Source organism: Puccinia triticina, chromosome 10A, assembly GCF_026914185.1.
Source record: "Puccinia triticina chromosome 10A, complete sequence".
Taxonomy (NCBI): domain Eukaryota; kingdom Fungi; phylum Basidiomycota; class Pucciniomycetes; order Pucciniales; family Pucciniaceae; genus Puccinia; species Puccinia triticina.
The window spans coordinates 5,115,454-5,137,449 of record NC_070567.1 but is presented as its reverse complement, the minus strand read 5'-3'; the positions used below and the strand labels follow the sequence as shown (position 1 = coordinate 5,137,449).

The 21,996-nt window shown below is 49.5% G+C and overlaps 7 protein-coding genes across 7 annotated transcripts; 3 read left to right on the top strand and 4 right to left on the bottom strand.

The window, feature by feature from the left end:
- PtA15_10A516 (uncharacterized protein) lies at positions 1 to 1,067 on the bottom strand (the record flags this gene model as incomplete). Its single annotated transcript, XM_053160700.1, has 5 exons — positions 1 to 225; positions 296 to 360; positions 429 to 555; positions 634 to 905; positions 1,004 to 1,067. 5 exons carry the CDS (start codon positions 1,065 to 1,067, stop codon positions 1 to 3), a joined length of 753 nt encoding a protein of 250 aa, XP_053024648.1.
- A 1,516-nt stretch (positions 1,068 to 2,583) lies between these two features.
- Positions 2,584 to 4,258, bottom strand: PtA15_10A515 (uncharacterized protein; the record flags this gene model as incomplete). Its single annotated transcript, XM_053160699.1, has 13 exons — positions 2,584 to 2,611; positions 2,710 to 2,787; positions 2,859 to 2,874; positions 2,956 to 3,010; positions 3,091 to 3,177; positions 3,251 to 3,262; positions 3,350 to 3,449; positions 3,518 to 3,533; positions 3,614 to 3,649; positions 3,714 to 3,758; positions 3,835 to 3,930; positions 4,008 to 4,038; positions 4,142 to 4,258. 13 exons carry the CDS (start codon positions 4,256 to 4,258, stop codon positions 2,584 to 2,586), a joined length of 717 nt encoding a protein of 238 aa, XP_053024647.1.
- A 3,729-nt stretch (positions 4,259 to 7,987) lies between these two features.
- Positions 7,988 to 8,865, top strand: PtA15_10A514 (uncharacterized protein; the record flags this gene model as incomplete). The annotated part of the gene is made up of 3 exons (XM_053160698.1): positions 7,988 to 8,087; positions 8,183 to 8,353; positions 8,435 to 8,865. The coding sequence occupies 3 exons, from the start codon at positions 7,988 to 7,990 to the stop codon at positions 8,863 to 8,865; spliced, it is 702 nt and encodes a 233-aa protein (XP_053024646.1).
- A 4,220-nt stretch (positions 8,866 to 13,085) lies between these two features.
- PtA15_10A513 (uncharacterized protein) lies at positions 13,086 to 14,565 on the bottom strand (the record flags this gene model as incomplete). The annotated part of the gene is made up of 6 exons (XM_053160697.1): positions 13,086 to 13,116; positions 13,224 to 13,371; positions 13,456 to 13,606; positions 13,720 to 14,034; positions 14,115 to 14,235; positions 14,318 to 14,565. 6 exons carry the CDS (start codon positions 14,563 to 14,565, stop codon positions 13,086 to 13,088), a joined length of 1,014 nt encoding a protein of 337 aa, XP_053024645.1.
- A 445-nt stretch (positions 14,566 to 15,010) lies between these two features.
- PtA15_10A512 (uncharacterized protein) lies at positions 15,011 to 17,990 on the top strand (the record flags this gene model as incomplete). The annotated part of the gene is made up of 6 exons (XM_053160696.1): positions 15,011 to 16,547; positions 16,754 to 16,838; positions 16,959 to 17,034; positions 17,120 to 17,290; positions 17,366 to 17,719; positions 17,835 to 17,990. The coding sequence occupies 6 exons, from the start codon at positions 15,011 to 15,013 to the stop codon at positions 17,988 to 17,990; spliced, it is 2,379 nt and encodes a 792-aa protein (XP_053024644.1).
- An 861-nt stretch (positions 17,991 to 18,851) lies between these two features.
- PtA15_10A511 (uncharacterized protein) lies at positions 18,852 to 20,037 on the bottom strand (the record flags this gene model as incomplete). Its single annotated transcript, XM_053160695.1, has 3 exons — positions 18,852 to 19,351; positions 19,440 to 19,682; positions 19,743 to 20,037. The coding sequence occupies 3 exons, from the start codon at positions 20,035 to 20,037 to the stop codon at positions 18,852 to 18,854; spliced, it is 1,038 nt and encodes a 345-aa protein (XP_053024643.1).
- A 155-nt stretch (positions 20,038 to 20,192) lies between these two features.
- Positions 20,193 to 21,575, top strand: PtA15_10A510 (uncharacterized protein; the record flags this gene model as incomplete). Its single annotated transcript, XM_053160694.1, has 2 exons — positions 20,193 to 20,921; positions 21,054 to 21,575. 2 exons carry the CDS (start codon positions 20,193 to 20,195, stop codon positions 21,573 to 21,575), a joined length of 1,251 nt encoding a protein of 416 aa, XP_053024642.1.
- Between the last annotated feature and the right edge of the window lie 421 nt (positions 21,576 to 21,996).

The following is a 21,996-nucleotide window of genomic DNA, read 5'->3' as shown; positions in this document are numbered from 1 at the left end:
CTAGTTTCTTGGCTTGGGTGTTTCACCCGCAACAGCAGGTTTAATATTTTTGGACACAGGGACGGTCATTTCTTCCTCAACGGTAGAAGGAGCCAGTGAAGTAGTTGTTGATGTAGCCTTAGGAGGTTCAGAAGGTTCAGTCAAGGAAGCACGGCTCGCAAGTCTTACGTCCAAGGCAGCCTGAATATCCTTGTAGATTTGGTCCACCGTTCCCGACGAGTCAACCTAGTTTGTTTGGTGGAGAAAATCGATGTTAACTCGAGGAGAGACATAATTTGTGATCAGCACTACACACCTGAGCGACTTTTCCTTTCGATGAATAATAATCAATTACCGGCATTGATGTCTGCACAAACGTGCCTAGATGAGAAAAAAAAAGTCAGTGTAAACATTCCCCAGCGCGAAAGCTTGGATGTCAATGGGCTCACGGAAACGCTTCTTGATGCTTTCCTCGTTATCGTCTTCCCGGCCACTTGTTTTGCCTCTTTCGATTAGTCTTGGAAGAAGTTTTTCCTCTGGGCACGTCAAAAACAGGACAAAGGCGGACTCGCAAATCTAATGATCGGTTCAATATTAAATTTCTTAGACACGGACAATGGCATATAGCTAGGATGCCGTGCTCGAAGAACGTACCTCATCGTCGAACTTGATTGCCTGCTCCATCTCCCTGGGGAAGCCATCAATCAGGAATTTCGTGTGCCCGTCCGCGATGGAGCGTCCCATAGATTCTTGCATCAGCTTCAGGATGATCTCCATAGGTACAATTTTGCCCTCCTTGATGTGCTCTTGAATGACTGGTGCGTATTCAGAGCCTTCTCGCTGCTGCTCGACTCGTAGCAAATCGCCAGCGGAAAGGTGAGCGAATCCGTATTCGGCCACAAGCCTCGTGCATTGAGTGCCTTTCCCTAAAAAAGGCAGGTACAAAATCGCACAACTTAACTCAGTTCAAAGGTCCCGATTGGCGCTGAGCCAGCTTTAGTTCGAAGGAAGCGGAACAACTGACCTGCACCGGGTCCCCCCAACACAAAAACAACAAGGATTTCTTGTTTGTCGAAGACTGGCGCCATTGTTAATTATTGGGTTTGTTTAAGGATAAGCTGACTGGAAGCGCTTGGTAAAGATACAAGTGAGTAGTTTGGTGGATGAGTGGGCAACCAACCAGTGCCTTTAACAGATATATGTACTTTAGCGGAGTGGGGGTCCGGCCAGTTCCCTTGCTACAATGATTCAATTGCGATTGTTGTCATCGAATCCGGTAGCCGAGGCCCTCGCGCATCTTGGAGCAGAGCAACCAGTCTTGTTTTGAACAGCTTGAGGTGCGTCAATGATTGTTTGGACTGTGAGCTAAATGATCAGAAATTGAAATTTGTAGATTTGTGAATACATTCATGTCCGACCGATTCCGGTGTGTGTGAGGAAGTTTTACATATTTATGTATGACTGGCAGTTATTGGCAGATGGATATGGATTTGAGATAGTTTTTAGATCCGCTGCTGCTCTGATCAATGATCGTCAGCTCCGAGTCTGCTCACCCCTCTCTCGTGTGACTAGGGCCCCGGAGGATCGGATCCCGAACTGAACACACGTCCCGATACCACACGGTGGCGCAAAGCTCGGGGTGGGGAGCTGAAAAATGGCTGGTCCGGGTTGATCCGGGTTCCTAAGAGTGGCCTCGCCCCGGTCGGATTGTGGGGCTACCTTTTCCACTTAGAGGGTTGCGTTAGGCTCGCGGAGGATCGACGAGACTCGTTGGGCGGAAGACATTCCCCCAGTCGATGAGACTGAGCGGAGGGATTCCTCCCGGTAGGCTAGACTGGGCGACCAGGCCGCCAGGTGCGGCCTGGTCCATCGGGAGGATTCTCATCCGGCCGACGAGGCTGACAATCCTCACCGACTGGCAGATTTCCTGGTGGTCGATGACGCGGCATGACCTCGTTGGTCAGGAGGGTTTCCTCTCGGTCAACCCTTGCCGTCCGGGAGGAATCCCAGCCGGTCGACTAGATTGCACAGTCTTACCGACTGGGAAGGGAATCCTCACCGGCGGCTAAGGTATAGACGTGTTTTTCTGAGGGGCCACTGAGTACCTTGTCTCTCGATTTCAAGCAAAAACGATCAGAATTTGGGAAAATTTGAGTTTGAAAAATATAATATGCAGGAGGATGGTAATCAATTTGAATCAAGGAGCTGCGGAATACGATTAACAAATAAATTTATTGGACAAGAGTAATAGCGGCAAGCCCCAGAGAGAGACTAGAATACAATAAAAGATGCACTGGTATGGGAAAAGAAAGAAGAAGAAATAAAACTGAGAAATAAAGTAACTGCCAGGGTGAAACCGTATATGTCTGTGCACTAAATATTGAATGACCCTTATCGAAGCACCTCACGGATTTTGGCCAATGGCTTGTCGGAGGAACTTAGATCAGTAAGTCTTTGGGACACTTGAGAAGAAGTATAACGATGTTCGCTAATGAGTAGAGTTATTCAGTACAGAAGGGCCGGGATTTAACACTTGGTCACACTTGACCGTTCGCCTAGCAAATGCTAATGATTTCGGAGGTACATTGAGAGGGCTCCGCTACATCAATCGTCTTTGCGGTCGCTTGACTCTCTACCAACAGAGAAAAAAGCGGAGATTGAGTTAAGTTTTCAAAAAAATAGCACTTCTTTAAACCAGGTCTGTTGGTTTCGAAGGGAGTATAAGCTTACCCAAGAGGAATAGTTGGTAGTCTGATGAAACTTTTTTCTGCCTCCAAAAGGCCCGCAGCCGCGACATACCACGCGATACTGATAAGACGACCTCTCGGCGGGATTAGTCCATGAATTTTTTAACTGATGCTGAAACCTGCAACACTTACAATGCAGTGATAAGACCTGCAAAAATCCGCGAGAAATTTGTCCCAGGGGTCAGCGGCGTGAAAACCGTGAGAAATTGGTATGACGGAAAAGACTTACCAAAGACTCCACCAGCTTTGGCAAGTGCGTGGCCTTCGGTACAAAGCTTACCAATCTGAGCGGAGCATGGCGAGTTCAGCTTGGAAGAAAAAGAAGCCGGAAGTATTGGGGGGACACAGTAACCAGTTGACTAACCGCTAGCAGCAAAAATGTCACGTCGAGGAAGAAAAATAAGGCAATAAGTGCGACCGATGTCCTCAAGGAGCCAAGAAGCATCACCGACTGAAGCGGATCACGTGAAAGTTAGTTCGCGCTACCTTCGACCAATCATGCATAAGCAGGCAGCCAACTCAACTGTAAAAATAAACTTTCGATGGCGAAAGCAAAGAACAAGATGAAAAACACAATGTCAGTTAAACAACAACTGATATTTGTAATTGAAATCATCGCTTACCCATGCCAACAGGTATAGTCCGAGGGCGCTTTCCAGTTCATCTTTCTTAGTGGCGTAAGCGGCCAAGATACCAGAATTGGGAGATAGAATGAGGCCAAAGCTTGGTGAAATTTTGTTTGGTTAGCATGCCACTCGACTTGATCAATGCCTTCAATGCATGAAGCTTACCTGATCCAGAAGCCACCTAATTAGAAGAATCACAAATAGCTCAATCGCTGACCTGACTTCAAAACATCAGACAGAAAACAGAAAAGAAAAACATACCGTAAGACGAGAAGGCAGTTGCCCCAAACGTGTTCCCTATAATGTGGAGGAATACTTTCAGACCCCCTCTTGTTATACCGACAGTTCTGAATTTGCGTACCACAAGCAAATTCCCACATCCCTGCGAGCACCTGAATTATACCGCCTATTCGTAGCAGTAACAATTGGACGGAAGTGCGTGAGAAATACGCTCACAATGCCGACTTGAGAACCAAACTCACCATAACCGAATGCCATAGAAACGATCAAACTTTCAGTCTTGATCCCCCTGGTCTGGAGGTTAAATAATGACAGCAGAAAGGTGGTTGCCGCAAAACCTGAGAAAGGAAATCAATGGAGTTCAATTTCCTGCCCATCGAATTGCGGAGACGCCAGGAAGCTCAAATTGACTAACTTGAAAGGCCAAGGGGGCCGGGATTGGCGAACTATTCCATTCGTGAGAACAAATGATCAAGCAATACAAGGGACACAACAGTAAGTCGGGCCGTGCAATCATCGAACCCACTTTGAATGCGCCTATCGACTGACCTTTCTGGGGGTATTTGTGACATAGCTATGATTGTGGACAATTTCAGAATGAGCACTAGCGAGTGTCATAGGGCGTTGATTAGGCAAGGTGATTGCGTCACAGCTGTCTTGCTTCATGACTGGAGATCGATTTGAAGAAGAGGGGGTTTATATCGCGTTCTGGATTAGACCTGATATCCCTGAGATAATTTGGATCGAGAATTCAGAATATAGTCAATGAGATATCGTGCTCCTTGGGGACGGAGGGATTCAATATAATAGGGGAGGGATTGAGGCAAGCAAGATTGAGGGACAAACTTTGATGAAAATGGTTGGGCCGATGAAGCTCAACTGTCAAACCCTTTCAAAATGAAAGGACGAGTACAGCGATCGTGTCTTGCACGCTGGAAATCCTGCTATCGTTTCATTTGAATATATGCGGTGTGTGATGCAAGGCACCAACGAGAGAAACAACAATCAGAACCAAATAAATTGGTGAGATGCAGAAGGGGTCGGAGCATGCTTGAGAAGGAGGAAAGAATTGCCATATTATGCTGAGTCACTGACGCGAACCTTGTTGGTGAAATGTATGCCCTTTTGAGTCCAAAAGTTTATCCCTGTGGTCTGGGCGCGAGTGGTTTGTATCCTGGTGGTGTGGGTTATCAAGGTTGTTCGGCAAAACAAAGCAGATTCGGTATTGGTTGTCCGGTATGTGCAAGCGGAAGCTACAGATTCGGTAATCGGATCGCAGAGGCGATTGTTGAGCCGTGTGATAACAATCGAGACCAATCCGATTTAGCGAGTGACTCACCTGTTTACTAACGAGCGTTGGCCAAGTATTTGTGTATACCAAAGTGCCCAATTCTAATTTCAAGAGAAAGTGGACATCAATAGATATCAGCGTGGTTTTCAAGAAGCTTTGTAGCCGGCAGGTCGGGGATGTTTTGGTTGCAGTGGAAAACGCGATGTTTAGCACACTATAAATAAGTGGCATGAATAGTGAGAGGCTGAGCTGGTTGGGGAAATTGCATGTATGGTCTCAAGTCGGAATCAGATGTAAACTATCGGCAGAGGGCAGAAATGAAAGGGCTTGGTGAAGGTTGATGATCCACGTAATGTTCCGCACTAATCATCCTAAAGTAAGCGTAGTTGGGGGATGATTGTTGGATGTTTCGAACATCATCAAATTTACCGCGAGATGGCAGAGATTTGTACGTGTTTAGATAGACCACATGTAGATCAGATAATTAACGTGTGTTAATTAGAAGCTTCAAGATTCGATCAGGCTCCAGCCTTGTAGGGGGGAAGAAGGTCTAACAAGCAGATGATAGTTGTCGGAGCAAAGGCTTTGAGAAAGAAGCCCAACTTGAGATTTGATTGACTGACCACACTCAGCCGCGACGGCGATATTCGTTCTCCACAAGAAGACAGCGAACAATGGACAGAATGGGGAAGACTTGTTAGGGGTGGAAGGTTGCAGAAGTGATTGCGGGAAGAGGGATGTTGGCTGATGCTTGCCACCCCCGGACTCGAAGCCTCCTCTGATTTAAGGACCGCTGTCCGGTAGCAGTCCGCTGAGGCACAGGCTGGCACAGGCGGCCGATTTGCGGCTTGATGAATACAATCATGTGTAGATGCGTTACGTATGTATGTATGTGAATTGTTGATCATTTTTGTATTGGTGACTTCGCAACCGGCGTGTGATACAGTTGGATGAGAGGCCGGCCAGACATGGCCAGATTTCCATTCAATTTCTTCAAGCTGAATGTTTGTGTGCAGTTGCATGGCAAGTCTGGATGGGGCCTTCTGGGTATTGGACCATCGGATTTCAAATGCAAAATGGAATTTCCGGAATTGTAGGGTTTTTTGTCAGAGGTTTTGGATGTCGTCCCTAGGCCGACTTGAAAGCCACACAGAAGTCTTGGGAGCAGCGATAAGTACACGATAACTCTCCAGTCAGAGTCTCCTTCGCACCCTTGGCGCGTACAGAAATGAGTCGCCATTGAAAGCCTCTTTCAAGGTGCAAATCAACACACCACAACTCATGCAGGACATGAACCATCGGACAACAGTTGCTTCTGATATACGTACACAGTCGGGCTCGGTGCTTGGCGAATGGTGACACCCAATTTGTATTGTAGAGGAGGCTTCATTCTCGGAGACGATAATCCTCAATAGATATTTATGTATCAATCTCGACAAATGTTCAACAGCAAAAGCACGATCACCTTCTGAGATGTTCGCACCGCTTCAGAAGGACGAGCTCAACCGGCAAGGATCAGTTTGCGTGGGTCGTAATACACTGTCTCTTGGTTGGACAAAAAGTGGAGATACACATGCATCTTGAGCGGACATTCTTTATTTAAAGACAATTGAATGGGCTTCAATGGGCTGCCCTTTGTCCATCGCTAGCGTATAGTTACATTAACCAGCTGGGGCATGTCATCTCTACGGTTTTTTTTTCTCTCTCTGCGGTTATATTTTTGGGTATACAAAAAACGATCCATGCTTGGACATGAGATAGGGATCATGGAATTGCATCAGAATGAATGTCAGCGGCGACAAGATCACAAGGGCCATTACCAATTTTGTACAATTCACCCTGGCATATGTTGGCCAACGGAATTCTGCAATCATCATCTGCCGAGAACACCTGTGATGCAAAATATCACCGCAGATGGAATTCATTTTAACGCATGCCATGCCGGCCACACCCGGCCACACCCAGGTATGAAATTGAGTGTATACGGCGGGCTCAAGTTTCGAACTGGCATCGGGTTGGCGAGCCGTCCTGGCCACTGGCCAGAAACCGGCCACTCTGCTGACTGGATTCCTACCATACACAGTTGACCACCAAGGTTCATCAATTGGCAAACGACGGCCCCATCAGCTGTAAAGGCCAAAGCCAGGCGAAACTCAAGATAAGGTACCAGTGACCGCTATGGATATATCACCATGTCCAACAATGTGTCGCAAATCCCTTGCAACCAAATTTGAAGGGGCAAGTTGTCCCGCAGGGATACCCCAAAGGAGAGACTTGGCCTTCCTGAAGTGATTGTACTTTTTTTTTGTCATCATATTTTGCTTTTTTCAAAATATAGCTTCTGTGCACTGCACAAATATCCATCCAATTTTTTTGCGAGCACCCCCATTGAAATCACATATTCAGTGAAAACGTCAACGCCGGTGTATTAAGAAAAGTCACAGACTGATATTTTGTCCTTCCCTGGCGCACCAAGTGTGATCTGATTCTGAAAGACGTGAGGTCGGAATCGAGTGATCAGGCTACAAGTTACAACACATCAAATCTGCTTTTTACCGACTTCACTGAAGATGCGTCCCGAAGCCTAGGGCTCCAATGGCACAGTAGGAAGTATTCCTATTTCAGTAATCAGCTCAGCCAAACGCTGCTCGTGATATCATGATTATAGGCTTTGCCATTTGTGAGGCAGCCCGGCGGCCCCAGGCTCCCTCGCTCCAACAATTTCTCGAATTTCCATTCAGGTCGCAATCTTCAGTGTATGCTACATTGGTATTCCCTCGAGTTCGGATACGTGATCTGAGGATATGCTTCACAGAGTTGCTGGAACTCTGGATGGCTGCCAGTAGTGTCCAAGGGTATTCTAAATAAGCTGCACTGTCACGTCAACAGCTCGTTTGGTTGAGATGCATGTATGTGCTCCCTAGTCCCAGCTGAAGTACTTCGGGAAATCGAGTGGGTACAAATAGACAGCCACTCTGACTACACTTGGTCCTTGCGTGCAATATTTATCTAAGTAGATACCTTGAATCAAAGTAATTGCTCCTCACTTCCTCAGCATCTAGATACTTGACTAAAATTACGTTTATCTTAACGGCAACGATATAATGATCGCTGCGAAGAAGTCCTTGTTGTGCATCGCGCTGCACACCTTAGGGTACAGCCGACTGGCGCTATCTGCTCCCATGCAAGCGGGCCATTCAATCAGTACGAGAGCAGTTTTTTCTCTTCCTATCATACCTCTCTCAGTCTGTTTGACCATTCGCTCATCGCTATGTACAAATTTCCAATTGTTCTTACAGAAGAAGCGGGGGATGTGGGCCTTCAATCCTCGATCCGTTATGATGCAGACATGGAGAAGGCGGCATTAGACCACAGCGCAGCCGTTGAGTCTAACAAAGACCAGCAACAGGAAACTATCCAGAAACTGTCGATGTATGAAGGTGAACATCATGGAATGGGTGGAGATGAAGGTGCGCGTCATGATATTCTGTCCTGCCACTCTAACTCGAACCTCCTACTTATATTCGATCATCTATTGTTTAATGAAGCAGCTAACAAGAGTCGCGGGGTTTCAGAGTTGGAAAGTGAAGAGAATCTCCAAAAATTCGCGGAAAACCCCATGGGTTCGGAAAGCGATAAGAACGGCGGCGAGTTGCTCCAGGAACTCTGGAGAAAGTACCCGGATTTTGATAAGGAGCCCGTTTCTGAAATTCTGTCTGAGATGCTGTCCTCCATGACCCAATTGCTTAAAAATGTGGTGGGATCAGATATTTCTTCCACACGTCACTACTTGAGGGAAAACCTAGCGGCAATCCAAAAATATAGAGACTGGGTTAAGTCTGAAGAAGCATCCGTCGGTATAATGGATCAAGATCGCCTCAAATTCTTAAGTGACATTGATGAAGTAGCCACGGTGTTGATTACAGATTTTAAGCAACGGCTTGGGGTCAATTGGGTACACCAGGCGGATAAGGATATGTAAAATGGGAAATTATGAGTTCATAATATCCAGAGCATCAAGGCACAAAAATCAAATCAGCAGAATGATCAAACAGGCTATCAATATTATGAATCAAGAATGAACTAAAGCCAATCTATGCTTGTTGATTGCATCCAATACATTTCCTTGGTAGCTTATTGAATTATTTAGTTGATTTTCTTTGAGTTTTTTTCTTCCTTTTGAACCTGGGTTTGAGGTATATTTATTGGTTTCTTTTTCAATTGAATCAGTTTCTGATTTTTCAAATCTCACCTATGGTGGAGTTTATATGAACCCCACGGATTCATGCCATCTTTAATCAGTAACAATAAATCAACCATGAATAATAGAAGAAGAAGTTTTCCAATGAGATACTCTGGCTTGATTGCTGTTGTAACTCTTACTCCACCCAATTAGCTATTAGTTTTTTTGGCAGTAACTGTGCAATGTGCACAGTGATTGTGCATCAAAGCTTGGTTGAAACAAATTCAACTAATCCTCACCACAAGTTTCCTTTGATTTCCCCAATGAAAACTGTCAGAGAGTTGCTGCAACATTGAAGTATGATGTTAGTGGCTTGTTGAAAATCATTTTAGCTATTTTCATAATTATTCTATCAAATGTCCATATCATTTTTTGAATTTATAAAATTTTGAGCAGATATAATCTTGGGTTAGCTTGAGGTAGTGTTTCAAATCTCTTCAGATGCTATGTCCTTTGTATTCATTTATTTCATCTCTCTTAGCTCTTGTGTCACTTGAGGTACCCTCAACAAACAAAGAGTTTAGACTGCAGAGGTCCCAAACACTGATCAATGTGCAGATCTTGCAGATGCAGATATATCACTGAATGGCCAGGGTACCGAGAGAGTAAGTCACACATACAGTAAGACATCACTGAATAGACAGGATTCATCAGACCCAATAGAGAATCTGCCGTTGGACCCGCGGCAGGTACCCGGCACCCGCGGCAGGTACCCGGCACCCGTTGGCAGGTACCTCCGGCACCCGCCCCGCACCCGCGCGCGGGTGCCGGGTGCGGGTACGGGTGCCTGTTTTTTGGGTAAAACGGGTGCGGCACCCGGGTACCTGCCCAGGTACCGCCCCAGCTCCCCCGGATGCGGCGGAGTTTGGGTCGTCCAGACGAAGAGGCTACAGCATAGCCTCGTCGTCCGGGAGGAATCCCTTCCGGGAGACGAGGCTGTTGTAGCCGTCGTCCGGGAGACCAGGCTGTTGTAGCCTCGTCGTCTGGGAGGAATCCCTTCCGGGAGACGAGGCTGTTGTAGCGTCGTCGTCCGGGAGGATCCCTTCAGTGAGACGAGGCTGTTGTAGCCTCGTCGTCCGGATCCCCCGCGGAGGACGAGGCTACAACAGCCTCGTCTCCCGGAAGGGATCCCTTGCGGACGAGGAGGCTGTATCTCGTCGTCCGCAAGTGAACCCTTGCGGACGACAAGATACAGCCTCGTCGTCCGCAAGTGAACCCTTGCGGACGACAAGATACAGCCTCGTCGTCCGCAAGGGATCACTTGCGAGCGACGAGGCTGTTGTAGCCTCGTCGTCCGCGGATCCCTTGCGGACGACAAGACTACAACAGCCTCGTCTCCCGGAAGGGATCCTTTCCGGCGGCACCCGCCGGTACACCGCCGGTACACCCGCGGCACCCGCCGGTACACCCGCGGCACCCGCCGGTACACCCGCGGCACCCGCCGGTACACCGCCGGTACACCCGCGGCACCCGCCGGTACACCGCCGGTACACCCGCAACACCCGCCGGCAGGTGCCGGGTACGGGTGCGGGTGCCTGTTTTTCAGGTAAAACGGGTGCGGCACCCGGGTGCCGCTGGCACCCGGGTCCAACGGCAGATTCTCTAAGACCCAATAATGCTTTGGGCCCTGTTTGGACACATCATAAATTTAGGTGCTATATCACACAAATCATTAAATCAAAAACAAACTATCCAAAAAGTGGTACCTAAATGTTTTTTCAGGCAAGGTGAACAAGTGATCTCCTCAATAGTTCCACCAGATTAATTTTTTTTTGGTTATCTTCAGTGCCATAATAGCATATTACCCTCTTGACCAATATAAGGTGGAATATTGCTTTTATGGTGTTGGAGATGATGAAATTATCTCAATCTGATAAAAATATTGAGAGGTCAGGTGTCCTGACAGAGAAATTAATTAGGTACCACATTTGTAATGGTATTTTATGTATTTAATGATTTGTGCAATATAACACCTAGATTTATTATGTGTCCAATCAGGGCCCTGATTTTTTCACATTCACCATAATTCAGCTGCCCAGTTGCCTAATTGTTGGCTGTAAGGCCATATCCAATCCTCCGGAAATTGTAATCATGCACCAATCACAGACTCTTTTGCTTCATATTTAACATCAAACTCAATTGGCTCATATAAAAAGGGAGTTGAAAAATTGACTCCCAGGAATTAATAAATCGACTCCCAAAAGTCATTTACGTCGCGCGGACCGTCTTGGGACGTCCCCCGTGGGTCCTCGGGACCTCGCGCGGCCCCAAAAGCATTTTGGGAGTTGATTAATTAATTCCCCTCTTGAGGATGGGAGTCGATAATATATATTAATTTAACAAAAAATGACAGAATATACAAATTTTTTTATATCTTGTCACTGTTGTACCCAAACACCCTAAAAGTTTTACAGCAATATAAATACACTCTTGAGAGAATATTGTGAGCTTCACGGCATTAGTCCTCTCCAGGGAGACCCTGTGTAGCCGGGGGCGGATTTGGCGGATTTCCTACTAAGGCAAACCCCCAAAACCTTATCTACGGTGCTCCAAACGGCCCCAAATTTTTTTAGCTATAATATTACACTCTTTAAAACATATGCTAAGCTTCACGGCATTAGTACTCCTCAGGGAGACCCTGTGTAGCCAGGGGTGGATTTGGCGGATTTCTTACTAAGGCAAACCCCCAAAACCTTACCAACGGTGCTCCAAATGGCCCCAAATTTTTTCTACTATAAGAATAAAATCTCTAGAAAACATCATAAGCTCCAAGGTGTTATCACACATCAGGCACACCTTCTATTGACCGTGGTGTAGCGTAGCGCAGCGCAAATGCACTATTTTTTAACGTAGCATTAGCGCAATGGCGTGTGTCTGCGCTAAAACTAAACTAAAAGCTAACATAGATTTGAACCCTGTGCGCGTAGCTTTAGCGCAGATGCGCGCGATTGCGCTAACACTACGCTAAAAAATAGCGCATTTGCGCTGCGCTACACTACACCACAGTCAATAGAAGGTGTGGCTGATCTTTAATACCTCCTTGGAGCTTATAATGTTTTCTAGAGATTGCATTCTCATAACAGAAAAAATTTGGGGCCGTTTGGAGCACTGTAGATAGGGTTTTGGGGGTTTGCCTTAGTAGACAATCCGCCAAATCCACCCCTGGCTACACAGGGTCTCCCTGAGCAGTACTAATGCCGTGAAGCTTAACATATGTTTTAAAGAGTGTAATATTATAGCTAAAAAACTTGGGGCCGTTTGGAGCACCGTAGATAAGGTTTTGGGGGTTTGCCTTAGTAGGAAATCCGCCAAATCCGCCCCCGGCTACACAGGGTCTCCCTGGAGAGTACTAATGCCGTGAAGCTCACAATATTCTCTCAAGAGTGTATTTATATTGCTGCAAAACTTTTAGGGTGTTTGGGTCCAACAGTGACAAGATATAAAAAAATTTGTATATTCCGTCATTTTTTGTTAAATTAATATATCGACTCCCATCCTCGAGAGGGGAATTAATTAATCGACTCCCAAAATGCTTTTTGGGCCGCGCGAGGTCCTGAGGACCCACGGGGGACGTCCCGAGACGGTCCGCGCGACGTAAACAACTTTTGGGAGTCGATTTATTAATTTCTGGGAGTCAATTTTTCAACTCCCTATAAAAACCACCCATTCCGACATTCTCTTGCCCTCCCAATGTCCTCATTGTTCATTTAGAATGCTTGCAAGGATCCAATCAGGTTGGAAGGAAGACAAGTGGTGATTAAGAGACATTCATTGCGAACACCATGTTGTCTACACTACAGGTTGCTTTGATTTGAAAAACGACTAGGAGAGAAATATCCGCTCTCAGCGTCCTTTTCGCGCGGGTACACAGGTGAGAGTGAAACGTCTTTGCAATATACAAGTTCTGGGGGTGTTCGAACCCATCACCATCATTTTGTTTTTGGGATTTCTTACTGGGATCAGAGAAACAATTTGAATGGATAACCTCCACTTTTTTTTGAGGAAAAGAAAAAAAAAAAAAGGACGAGCCGAACCGACATATGAGCAGATGGTCAGCCCCATGACTTGCTGTAAAAGACAGGAGAGTGATGACCCACTTTTTCATTCGGAAGATGTTGAGGAGCATGCTCGAGATAGTGAGGAAGACGCCAAGCCAGACGTAAACGGCCACCCGTTGACGAATAGGATCATCGAGCTTAGCAACCGTAAATGCCAGTGTATAAGCAGCGAATGCCAAGACCCCATCTGAAATGAAGGAACACGACGAGTAAGTCAGCACGGTGAGCTCAAGTAGGTAAAGTTAGAGAAGAAAAAAAAGATAAGACTCACAAAGACTTGCAATCACTTGAGTTTCAACGCCGTATTGATTGGAATATCCTCCAGCAATGTAGGAAGGTGCTCCATTTGGTTGTTTGACCATGTAAGGTGGTGATCGGATCTGACACCACATCTGACCTGAGATCATGAGTAAGATCACCGGCTGCGATCGAATGAACGAATAGGCATCAAAAACAGGAGGAAAGGGCGTGAGTACTTCCTATTTTCTCCCCAATTGAGATCAATTGGTGCAATGAGAAAAGGAAGGCAGCCCACCAAGAGTGCAGCAGCCCAGATGAATCTACTGGTAAGAATCAACCTGACGATCGGCCATGCAACCTTCATGAGAATCAGGGTAGCCAAGAGGACGCAAGAGGCGGCAAAGATCCTTCCGTAGTTTGGGGGGCGACGGAAGAAGGGGGGCAAGTTAGCCGAGCTGATAGCCCACTCCGTGAACATCTCAGCCGTCAGACCGCGGGGCCCGCCCTTGTTGAAGTCGTAACTGAGGACTTGTTTCTTCAGATCGGTCACCGCCTCTGGGCCCTCGTTAGCCAGGAAGATGCGTGCTTGAGGGGCCGTATTCAGACCGAGCTATCCATATTCCCGAAATCGACAGCCTGTTGTTAGAATCGATGGTGAGTGATCGGATGGTGGGGATCGGATCGGCTCACCTTGGCGAACGTGTTCTTGCCCTCTTTGAAATCGAGCATCGCAAAGAAATGCGTGTTCCGGATCTTGGCTGGTTGCTTGGCCCATTGACGAGCAAGCAGCTGGTATTCCAGATCGAAAATCCTGAAGCAAGCACGCAAACAAACAAAGCAAAGGAATGAGCTGTGTTGAGCTAAGGAAAGAAACGGGTGTTGCTCAGACTTACTGACAGGGTTGGCACTGGAATTGGGAGCCCAGGGCGGTGAGGACGAGGGTGACGGAGAAGTTCCTAGGCCCGGAGAAGATCTCGTCGTACAGCTTGTCGTTGAGCGGTGCGACGCCCTTGCCGGCCTTGGTCAGTGCGACCAGTTTCGATAGCGGATCGCTGTTCGCGGCCGCGCGTACGTGGGGGAGGCCGGAGGTGAGGGCAAGGAGCGAGACGAGGGCGGCCGAGCAGGTCTTGAGGAAAGGCATGTTGGTGGTTGGTCCTGAGTCCAGCTGGCGTGGTGTGGCTGACCCGTGGTGGGTGTGGTGGTGCTCGGTGGGTACTGATTCGGTGGCTGATGTGAATAGATACCGAGTTCGGTATATCCTATCCGCCACGGCTCACCACCACCACCACTTCCGCCAAGAACCACTTCTTCCGAACCAACCACCTGGTGAGTGTCTACATATTTATTGGCACATATCGCCCATCAAGCCCCGACACTCCCAAGCTGAAAATTTGCTTGCTTTGCAAGGCTCGCACCGGCCACGCCCTCCCTGGATCACATACATATTTCTGTCGTCACATCGTGTGCCAAGGAAAAACGCAAACACTCGATTGCACGAACGAACGAGGGCGATCGAATAAGTTGATGGATCGAAACCTCCATACTCAAGATTGATTTGTCCCAGTAGAAGCTCAACACCTGCCAGCATGGCCGTCGGTTCTATCGCCTTCTCGGCTCCGGAGGGAAGCTACTTCCTCGTCATGGATCTCAATGTCCAGCGCCCTGGGAACGGCGCCGGGCACAGTGGGGGCGGGGGCAGCGGTGAAGCGCACCACTCGAAATCGTTCAACAGCTCTGTCTCCAACATCTCCGTCTCCTCCTCCAGCTCCAACATCACCCCCCTGGCCACCAGCTCACTCAACCAGCCTACCCTCAACGGAAACCAGACCACATCCAGCGCCAGCACCGCCAACGCCCCTGCAGCCATCGCCGGCACGGCCACCTCCGCATCCCAGATCCCCATCGTCCAGGTCCCTGCCGTCCCCGGCATCCCGGCCAATGCCGATGTCTCCCAGAACCTCGTAGCCCCACCCCTCTACCCGTGCTCGCTGGCAACAGTCATCATCAACTTCCCTCCCGTCCCCCCACCCAACCCCTTCCCCCACCCCGGCTTCCTCACCGCCGCTACCAAGTACGCTCGATCGAAAGACACCAGCACCGATCCGTTGGCTTATGAGCCCCACCCCAGCGAGCAGACCGACTCGAACGCCTCCTCTGCCGACGATCCCTCGAGCTCCTCGACTAGCACATACCCTTCATCAAACAATCAAGCCGCCGGATCACTCGAAAAAACCTCTTTACCCCCCAGTACCCGCTCTGTTGCCTCGCCCATCAAGAACCGGGGGCTGACCTTCTCATCCCTGTCATCCCTCTCGAACGCGTCGAGGAATGGCACGCATTCTCTAGCCTCCTACTCGACCAGCTCTCAATCCAACCTCAACCCACTCTCATCGCGTCCCCGGGCCGCATTCAAAGGCTCGACCTCGACGTTCATCAAATCCTCCGAAGGTCTCCCCTTGCCCCAATCGGTCATCAAGACCTTCTACGGCTCATCTTCCGAGTCCTCCTCCTCAACAGGGCGGGACGAAGGCGAAGAGCGCACCTTTGGCTTCTACACCTGGAACAAGTCCGTCATCTTCGCCCAGCTCGCACCGCCCCGGCCGGCAGGCGAGACCCTCTTCCGGCTCAGCTTTGCAGCCTTCCCCACCCACGTCAGCATCAATCACCACTCAGCCTCCGCCACCTCCCTCGACGTCGTCATCGGCTTCTCCACCGGCGACCTCATCTACTTCGACCCGTTCTGTGCTCGATACACCAGGCTCAACAAGGGCGGATGCATCTCAGGCTCGGCCGTCAGCAAGATCGAATGGCTCCCACCCACCGTCACCCGCCGCGACGGCCACTTCGTCTCCTCGCACGTCGACGGAACCTTGATCTGCTGGGATAAAGAGCGCGAGGACTGGACCGGATTTCTCGTCGAACGTTGGCCCAAAGCCCAGCTCCACTCCACCCCCCACCCATCCTCTCTCAGCCATAAGAAACTTAACCATGCCCCTCGGGCCCATGTCGATCCCAGAGACCACGATATCCTCATCAGCGGCCTCAACCACAACTTGCCCGTCGAGAAACGCAACCGATTAAACCCGGTCTACCATTGGAAAGTTAGTCGGAAAGCCGTCACAGGTGTGTGCTGCTTTCTATCCCCAAATCACTCCCCCTCGTCTGTTTCCCGCCCCCTCCTTCCTCATTCCCTCTCCCCCGCCTTTTCCTCTCCCTCTCGCTATCTGCAGCAAGAACGTGCTTGATATTTATTCATACCAATCAGATCTCTCTCCCTCCTTCTCTCTTTTCCCTGCGCTGTCCTGTGTTCGAATTCCCAATCCGTCTAGATTTTGCGTTCTCGCCTGATTCTAAATTCTGTGCCATCGTTAGTGAAGATGGGTGCTTGAGGATCATCGACACTTATTCTGAAAAGTTGGTCGATCTCTTCTCTTCAACCCATCCTCCACTGCTCCCTTCTTTCTCCGTTTTCATTTTTTTTTTGCCTTGATGATGAATGTTGATCCCACGCCGATGATTTGTTGACATCTGTAGGCTATTGGACACTTATCTGAGCTATTTTGGTGCTCTGCTGTGTGTTTGTTGGTCTTCGGATGGGAGATTTGTCTTTGTGAGTCTGTTGCCTTCCGATGTGTCTCTATCACCACATTAAACGGTCTCTCTGGCTAACCACGTTTTGGACCTTCATTAAAAAGACGGGTGGACAAGATGATCTAGTGACCGCTTATTCGCCCATCGAACAGAGAGTGATCGCACGCTGTCAAGGGCACGGTTCCTTTGTGACCGGAATATCCTTCGATCCTTGGTTCAGTGACGATCGCTCTTGTCGATTCGCCTCAGTCTCTGAAGATTGCAAATTAATTTTTGTAAGCCTGACCAAATCAACTCAAAAAACCTATCGACTGCCTACCGTTTTCATGCTAAATATTTGTTTGGCTTAGTGGGATTTATCGGGGGCTTCGTTGGCCAAACCACGCCTGCAGCAAATCAACAGCCAGAGCAATTACGGAGCCAGTCGGCGCCAATCAATTGCCTCGATCGGCTCCTCGCCGGCCCACCACCATCTGAACCAGCACAACAACAACACGAGCAGCAGTTGTAGTACTGGCAAGAATCAGAAGCGTGGCAAGCTCGGCTTGGTCGATAGTTCGACCACCCTTGCTGCCCATCAGACCTCCGGCTCCCCTCATCATCATCTCAATCAACAAACTAACACCTTCGGCGTCGAGTTATATAGCCGGGATTTTCACCCCGCTCCTGGTAGGAATGAAGTGGCTATCTTACAACCCGTGATGGTATGCATCTCCTTTGAACCCTCCCAACTTCTCCTTGATCCTCTGTCAAAGCCCTAGCTTAGTTTACTTGCCTTTTTTTTCCTGCTCGGCCGCATTTTTTTGTTTCTTCAAAAAGGTTAAAGAGATCGGTATAGATCCCTTAAGTTCGATCCATTACCATCGAGACCTGATCGTTGTTGCCTCACGAACCGGCCAGGTCAATGTCTTTGGCAGACCCACGCCTCCCCATGCCCCTTCATCACTCAACAACAACAGCGATTCTACTCACTAGCCACCCCTCTTTGAATATCTGACTTATGGTGGAGCAGGGGAATTTTTTGTTTGTTTGTGTGTACTTGAATACTTCATCCATTCTCACTTCTCGACCAAAAACAAAATGAAGTACACTTTCTTCTGTCTCTTTTTGTATCATCTTCTCTTAACTAACACATGCATCTGAAACAAACAAACACAACGAATCCTTGATCATTCCTCTTCCCCCGGATGTCTGTTCCTCTCCTCAATCGGATATAGAAATATGTTCCCAAAAGTGCTCAAACCTTGTTTGATTTGTTCGATGTAAAATCTCTACTCCGTCTGTTTTTGAAACCCCCTGTTTCTACTTCTGATACTTATGACATTTTGGGTGAGTTGCAAATGGTTTTCGGGATGGTAGATTACGACTTGTTTATTCTATTTGCAAAATATGGGCTTTCCTTTATTTTTACTCCAGATTATTAGCAAACTATAGGCCACGACTGCCACTAATGCGGATGCTCTCAACAAAATAAACTTTCTTCTCCCTCCTCTTGAGTCTTTCCGCTGAGCTCATTTGAACCTGAATGATTTTTTTTTCTGCGCGTGTCTTGTTCAGTTATATCTCGTAAGAACACGCCATCTAAATTAAAATATACAAAGATCAACTATTATTCCTGATGAGCTGATGAAAAAAGGTCGAAAAGATGTTTCCTCTATGGACTGAAAATACATGAAAGGGAGGTGTTCATATATGAAAGGGATAGAAGGGAATGGATTATTAAACTTCTTCCACAAAAAAAAAGAACATAATACCAAGGTCCGAATGGAACAGTGAACAGAGGCGTATGTGTACATTCTTCCACAAAGAGTTGAGGATGATGGGGGACTGAGCAGCTCAAGTGATTTTCATCAAGCCCCAGATGCCCCAACCGGATAGAACGGGCAAGACGAGATTGTCGTCCCAGCCGAAGAAGTCGAAGGATTCAGCGAGAGCAGCGACGAGACCACAAGCGAGACTTAGCGGGGCGATGGGCAGGGTCGAGTGGGGGTTAGGGAGCTGGATGCGCTGGAGGAGGGTGTTGAGGAAGGGGTAGATGGATGCGAACGAGTCGCGTTGTCGACGGAGGGTGGATGATGGCGGTGGTGGTAGGAGGGCTGCGGGGCTCCAGCTGGATCCTATATCCGCCCCCATCCCGCCCAGCCCAGCCCACATCGACCAGAAGCTGTAGGCCGTCGTCGTACCCACCGTCAAGGCGCCTAGGAATCCTGCTAGTGACTTCCGTCGCGCAAACGGCGGACTCGGCAGGCGGCGCTGCTCCGTCCCGTACCTCCGTCCTATCAGCGAGGCCGCCGTGTCTACCCATGATAGGATCAAGATCGACAAGACACTGATGTCTGTGATTTTAACAGATTCCATCATCCAAAACATTCACAGAAAGGTTAATGCGAGAGATAGGGAGTGTTTTTTGATTTTCGGGCCCACCTAGAGGTAAAGTGCTCAAGGTAGTGATCACGCCAATGAGATAGAAGATGACGCCATTCCAGTTGTTTTTTTCCGACGGTCTCATGAGGAAGCCGAGGACGGACTCATAGAACCTAGCAAACCTGGCCGAACGAAAGCGCAAGAGATCGGCGGAGACGATGACTACGAGAGCTTTGCTGAGTCCCAGTGAGATCTTGGGAGCGCTGGTCGTGCCTTTGATCCATTGGTGCAGCGTGATAAATCCTATGAATGTGGCGATGTTCAGCAAGAGAGTCGATTGCGGCATGTAAAACGGACACTTACCGATGCTCGTGTGGAGCACTTTCCTGGGCACTTCCCACCTGATGCACCATTTCCGGAGCCGGGTCCATCCAGGTTCGAGGTTCCTCTTGCCCAGGTCAGCTCTGATGGGTGCGATCTTGTCGACCTTGCGGCGCTTGTCGATCGAGAGTCTCTGTGTGGTGGTCGTTGCTTGGCGTGGCCCGGTGCGCTTGGTGGCCGGCGTCGGGTCGCCGGGCTGTTCGTGGGGGCTGTCTCGGAGCAGCTTGCGCTTCCGAGGGGAGGGGGATGAGAGCAGGTCTTCCTGTTCTGGCTCCATCGTTTCCAGAATTTTAATGTGTGGATGGGTTGTCCCTCTTGTGCCTTGTCTGCTGTGCTTTGTAATCTGCCTCCCCCGGGGGTCTCCCCGCAGCCCCCCCGGAGCCACTCCACCAGCTCCCCGGGGCCAGCCATCCAGCCCTGCCAAGTCCTGCGATGGCCCAGCTCTTCGGCGCCGGGTCGAACTCCCACGGACAGCTCGGGACGAGCAGAGAGGGCGAGGAAGACCTCCACGGATTCGGAAACACCCATCGATGGACAGCCGAGCATCTCCAGCCCGACCAGCCAGTCTCGTCGTCCATCGGAGGCCGACACGCCCTCTTCCTGCTCCACCACCCCACCCATCCTGAGATCTATCTCTGCGGAGACAACGGCCAGGGTCAGCTAGGGCCTGCCGCACCCAGCACTGCTTCGACACCATCATCGCCGTCGGCCGACAAACCGAACAGCACCAGCACGATGCAAAAACTAGACTACAAACTGCTGGTGTCGAGCACGGTGAATATCGATCAAAAGCTCAAAGACTTGCTCATACTCAAATATCGGCCCACCCAAGTTCAAGCTTGCTGGGAAACCAGCTTCGTAGTCTTATCACCATCTTTCGACGGCCCCGATCGGGCGTCCCCTCCTTCTGATGGGGAGGAGGAGGAGGAGGAGATAGGATACGACGACCATATCCTGGCTTTTGGATCAAACAACTTCGGGCTGAGAGGGGCGACGAAGGAAGAGGATCTCCCCGCTGATCCGAGCATGCCCAACCTAGTCGATCAGCCGCCCGTCTTTGGCCGCTCGGGGTCCATAAAGCGGAGGATCAAGCTTTACGGAGGGTGTCAGCATCTGGTTGCGGTGGTCGAGTGTGGCGGGAGCGGAGGGCCGATCAAGTTGGTCGGCTGGGGCGCGGCGCGGCACGGCCAACTGGCCGGGCTGGGCACCCCGGACGGCAGGCCGGCGCGGACGCTGGCCCCGACGGTCCTTCCCATCACCATCCCGCGGGGCATCCCGCCCGCCGCAATCAAGGTCGCCCTGGGCAACCAACACAGCGTCGTGGTCTGTCCCGCCGAGATCTGGTGTTGGGGGAGCAACAGGAACGCGCAGATCCCCGCCGCACTCAGCCAGCTCCCCCCCGCCCACATCCTCGAACTCCAGGCCTCCTGGAACGCCACCTTCGTCATCCTCAGCCAACTGCCCGGAAACCCCACACACAACCGACTGCTCGGATTCGGCAGCAACTCCCACGGCCAACTCGACGCCGGCCTCCCTGACCCCCCCGCCCACTCAACTACCCTCGACCGGCAGATCCCCGCGCTCTTCTCCAACCTCGTCGCCGGATCCGAGCATCTCCTCCTCGCCAACCGCCTCCACCCGCTCCAGATCTGGGGCTGGGGGTGGAACGAACACGGTAACCTCGGCAAACCGCCCGGCCAAGAACTCCAGCAATCCAGGACTTTCACCCATCTCTTCAGTCTCCCTGCGGGCTCCAAACTTCTCACGCTGGACGCCGGTTGCGCAACTAGCTTCATCATCTGTAGTTCTCCTTGAGAAGAATTCGCCCTGTTCTGAGGTTAGTGTCCCCCCTCTTGTTTTTTTCAAGTGGGGTTCACATTGGTATGTTGTATGTGGCTCTCCGCTGTTTCTCTCGGGTATATAAACCCTCCATCTTCCTTCTCCATGGCCATTCCTCAGTGTGATCTTCCACTGTTGATCACATCTTAGCATTGTTTTGCTTTCCTTTTCTGCATTGCAAAAGCCCATAGAATCTTTCCACAGCCGTAGTCTTTTCAGTCCCTGAGTCCTGTAGCCTTGCCGTCACACCCAGCAAGGGCTCAGGCAAGAGATATCCTAGGGAGTAACAGCCACGCAGGGCTTCTAATATCTCACTTCATGTTTCGTGTCCTAGCAAGCTGTCTGCTTTACTACAGAAAGCTTACAAATAAAGCCAGATGGAGCCAGGAAATTTAAT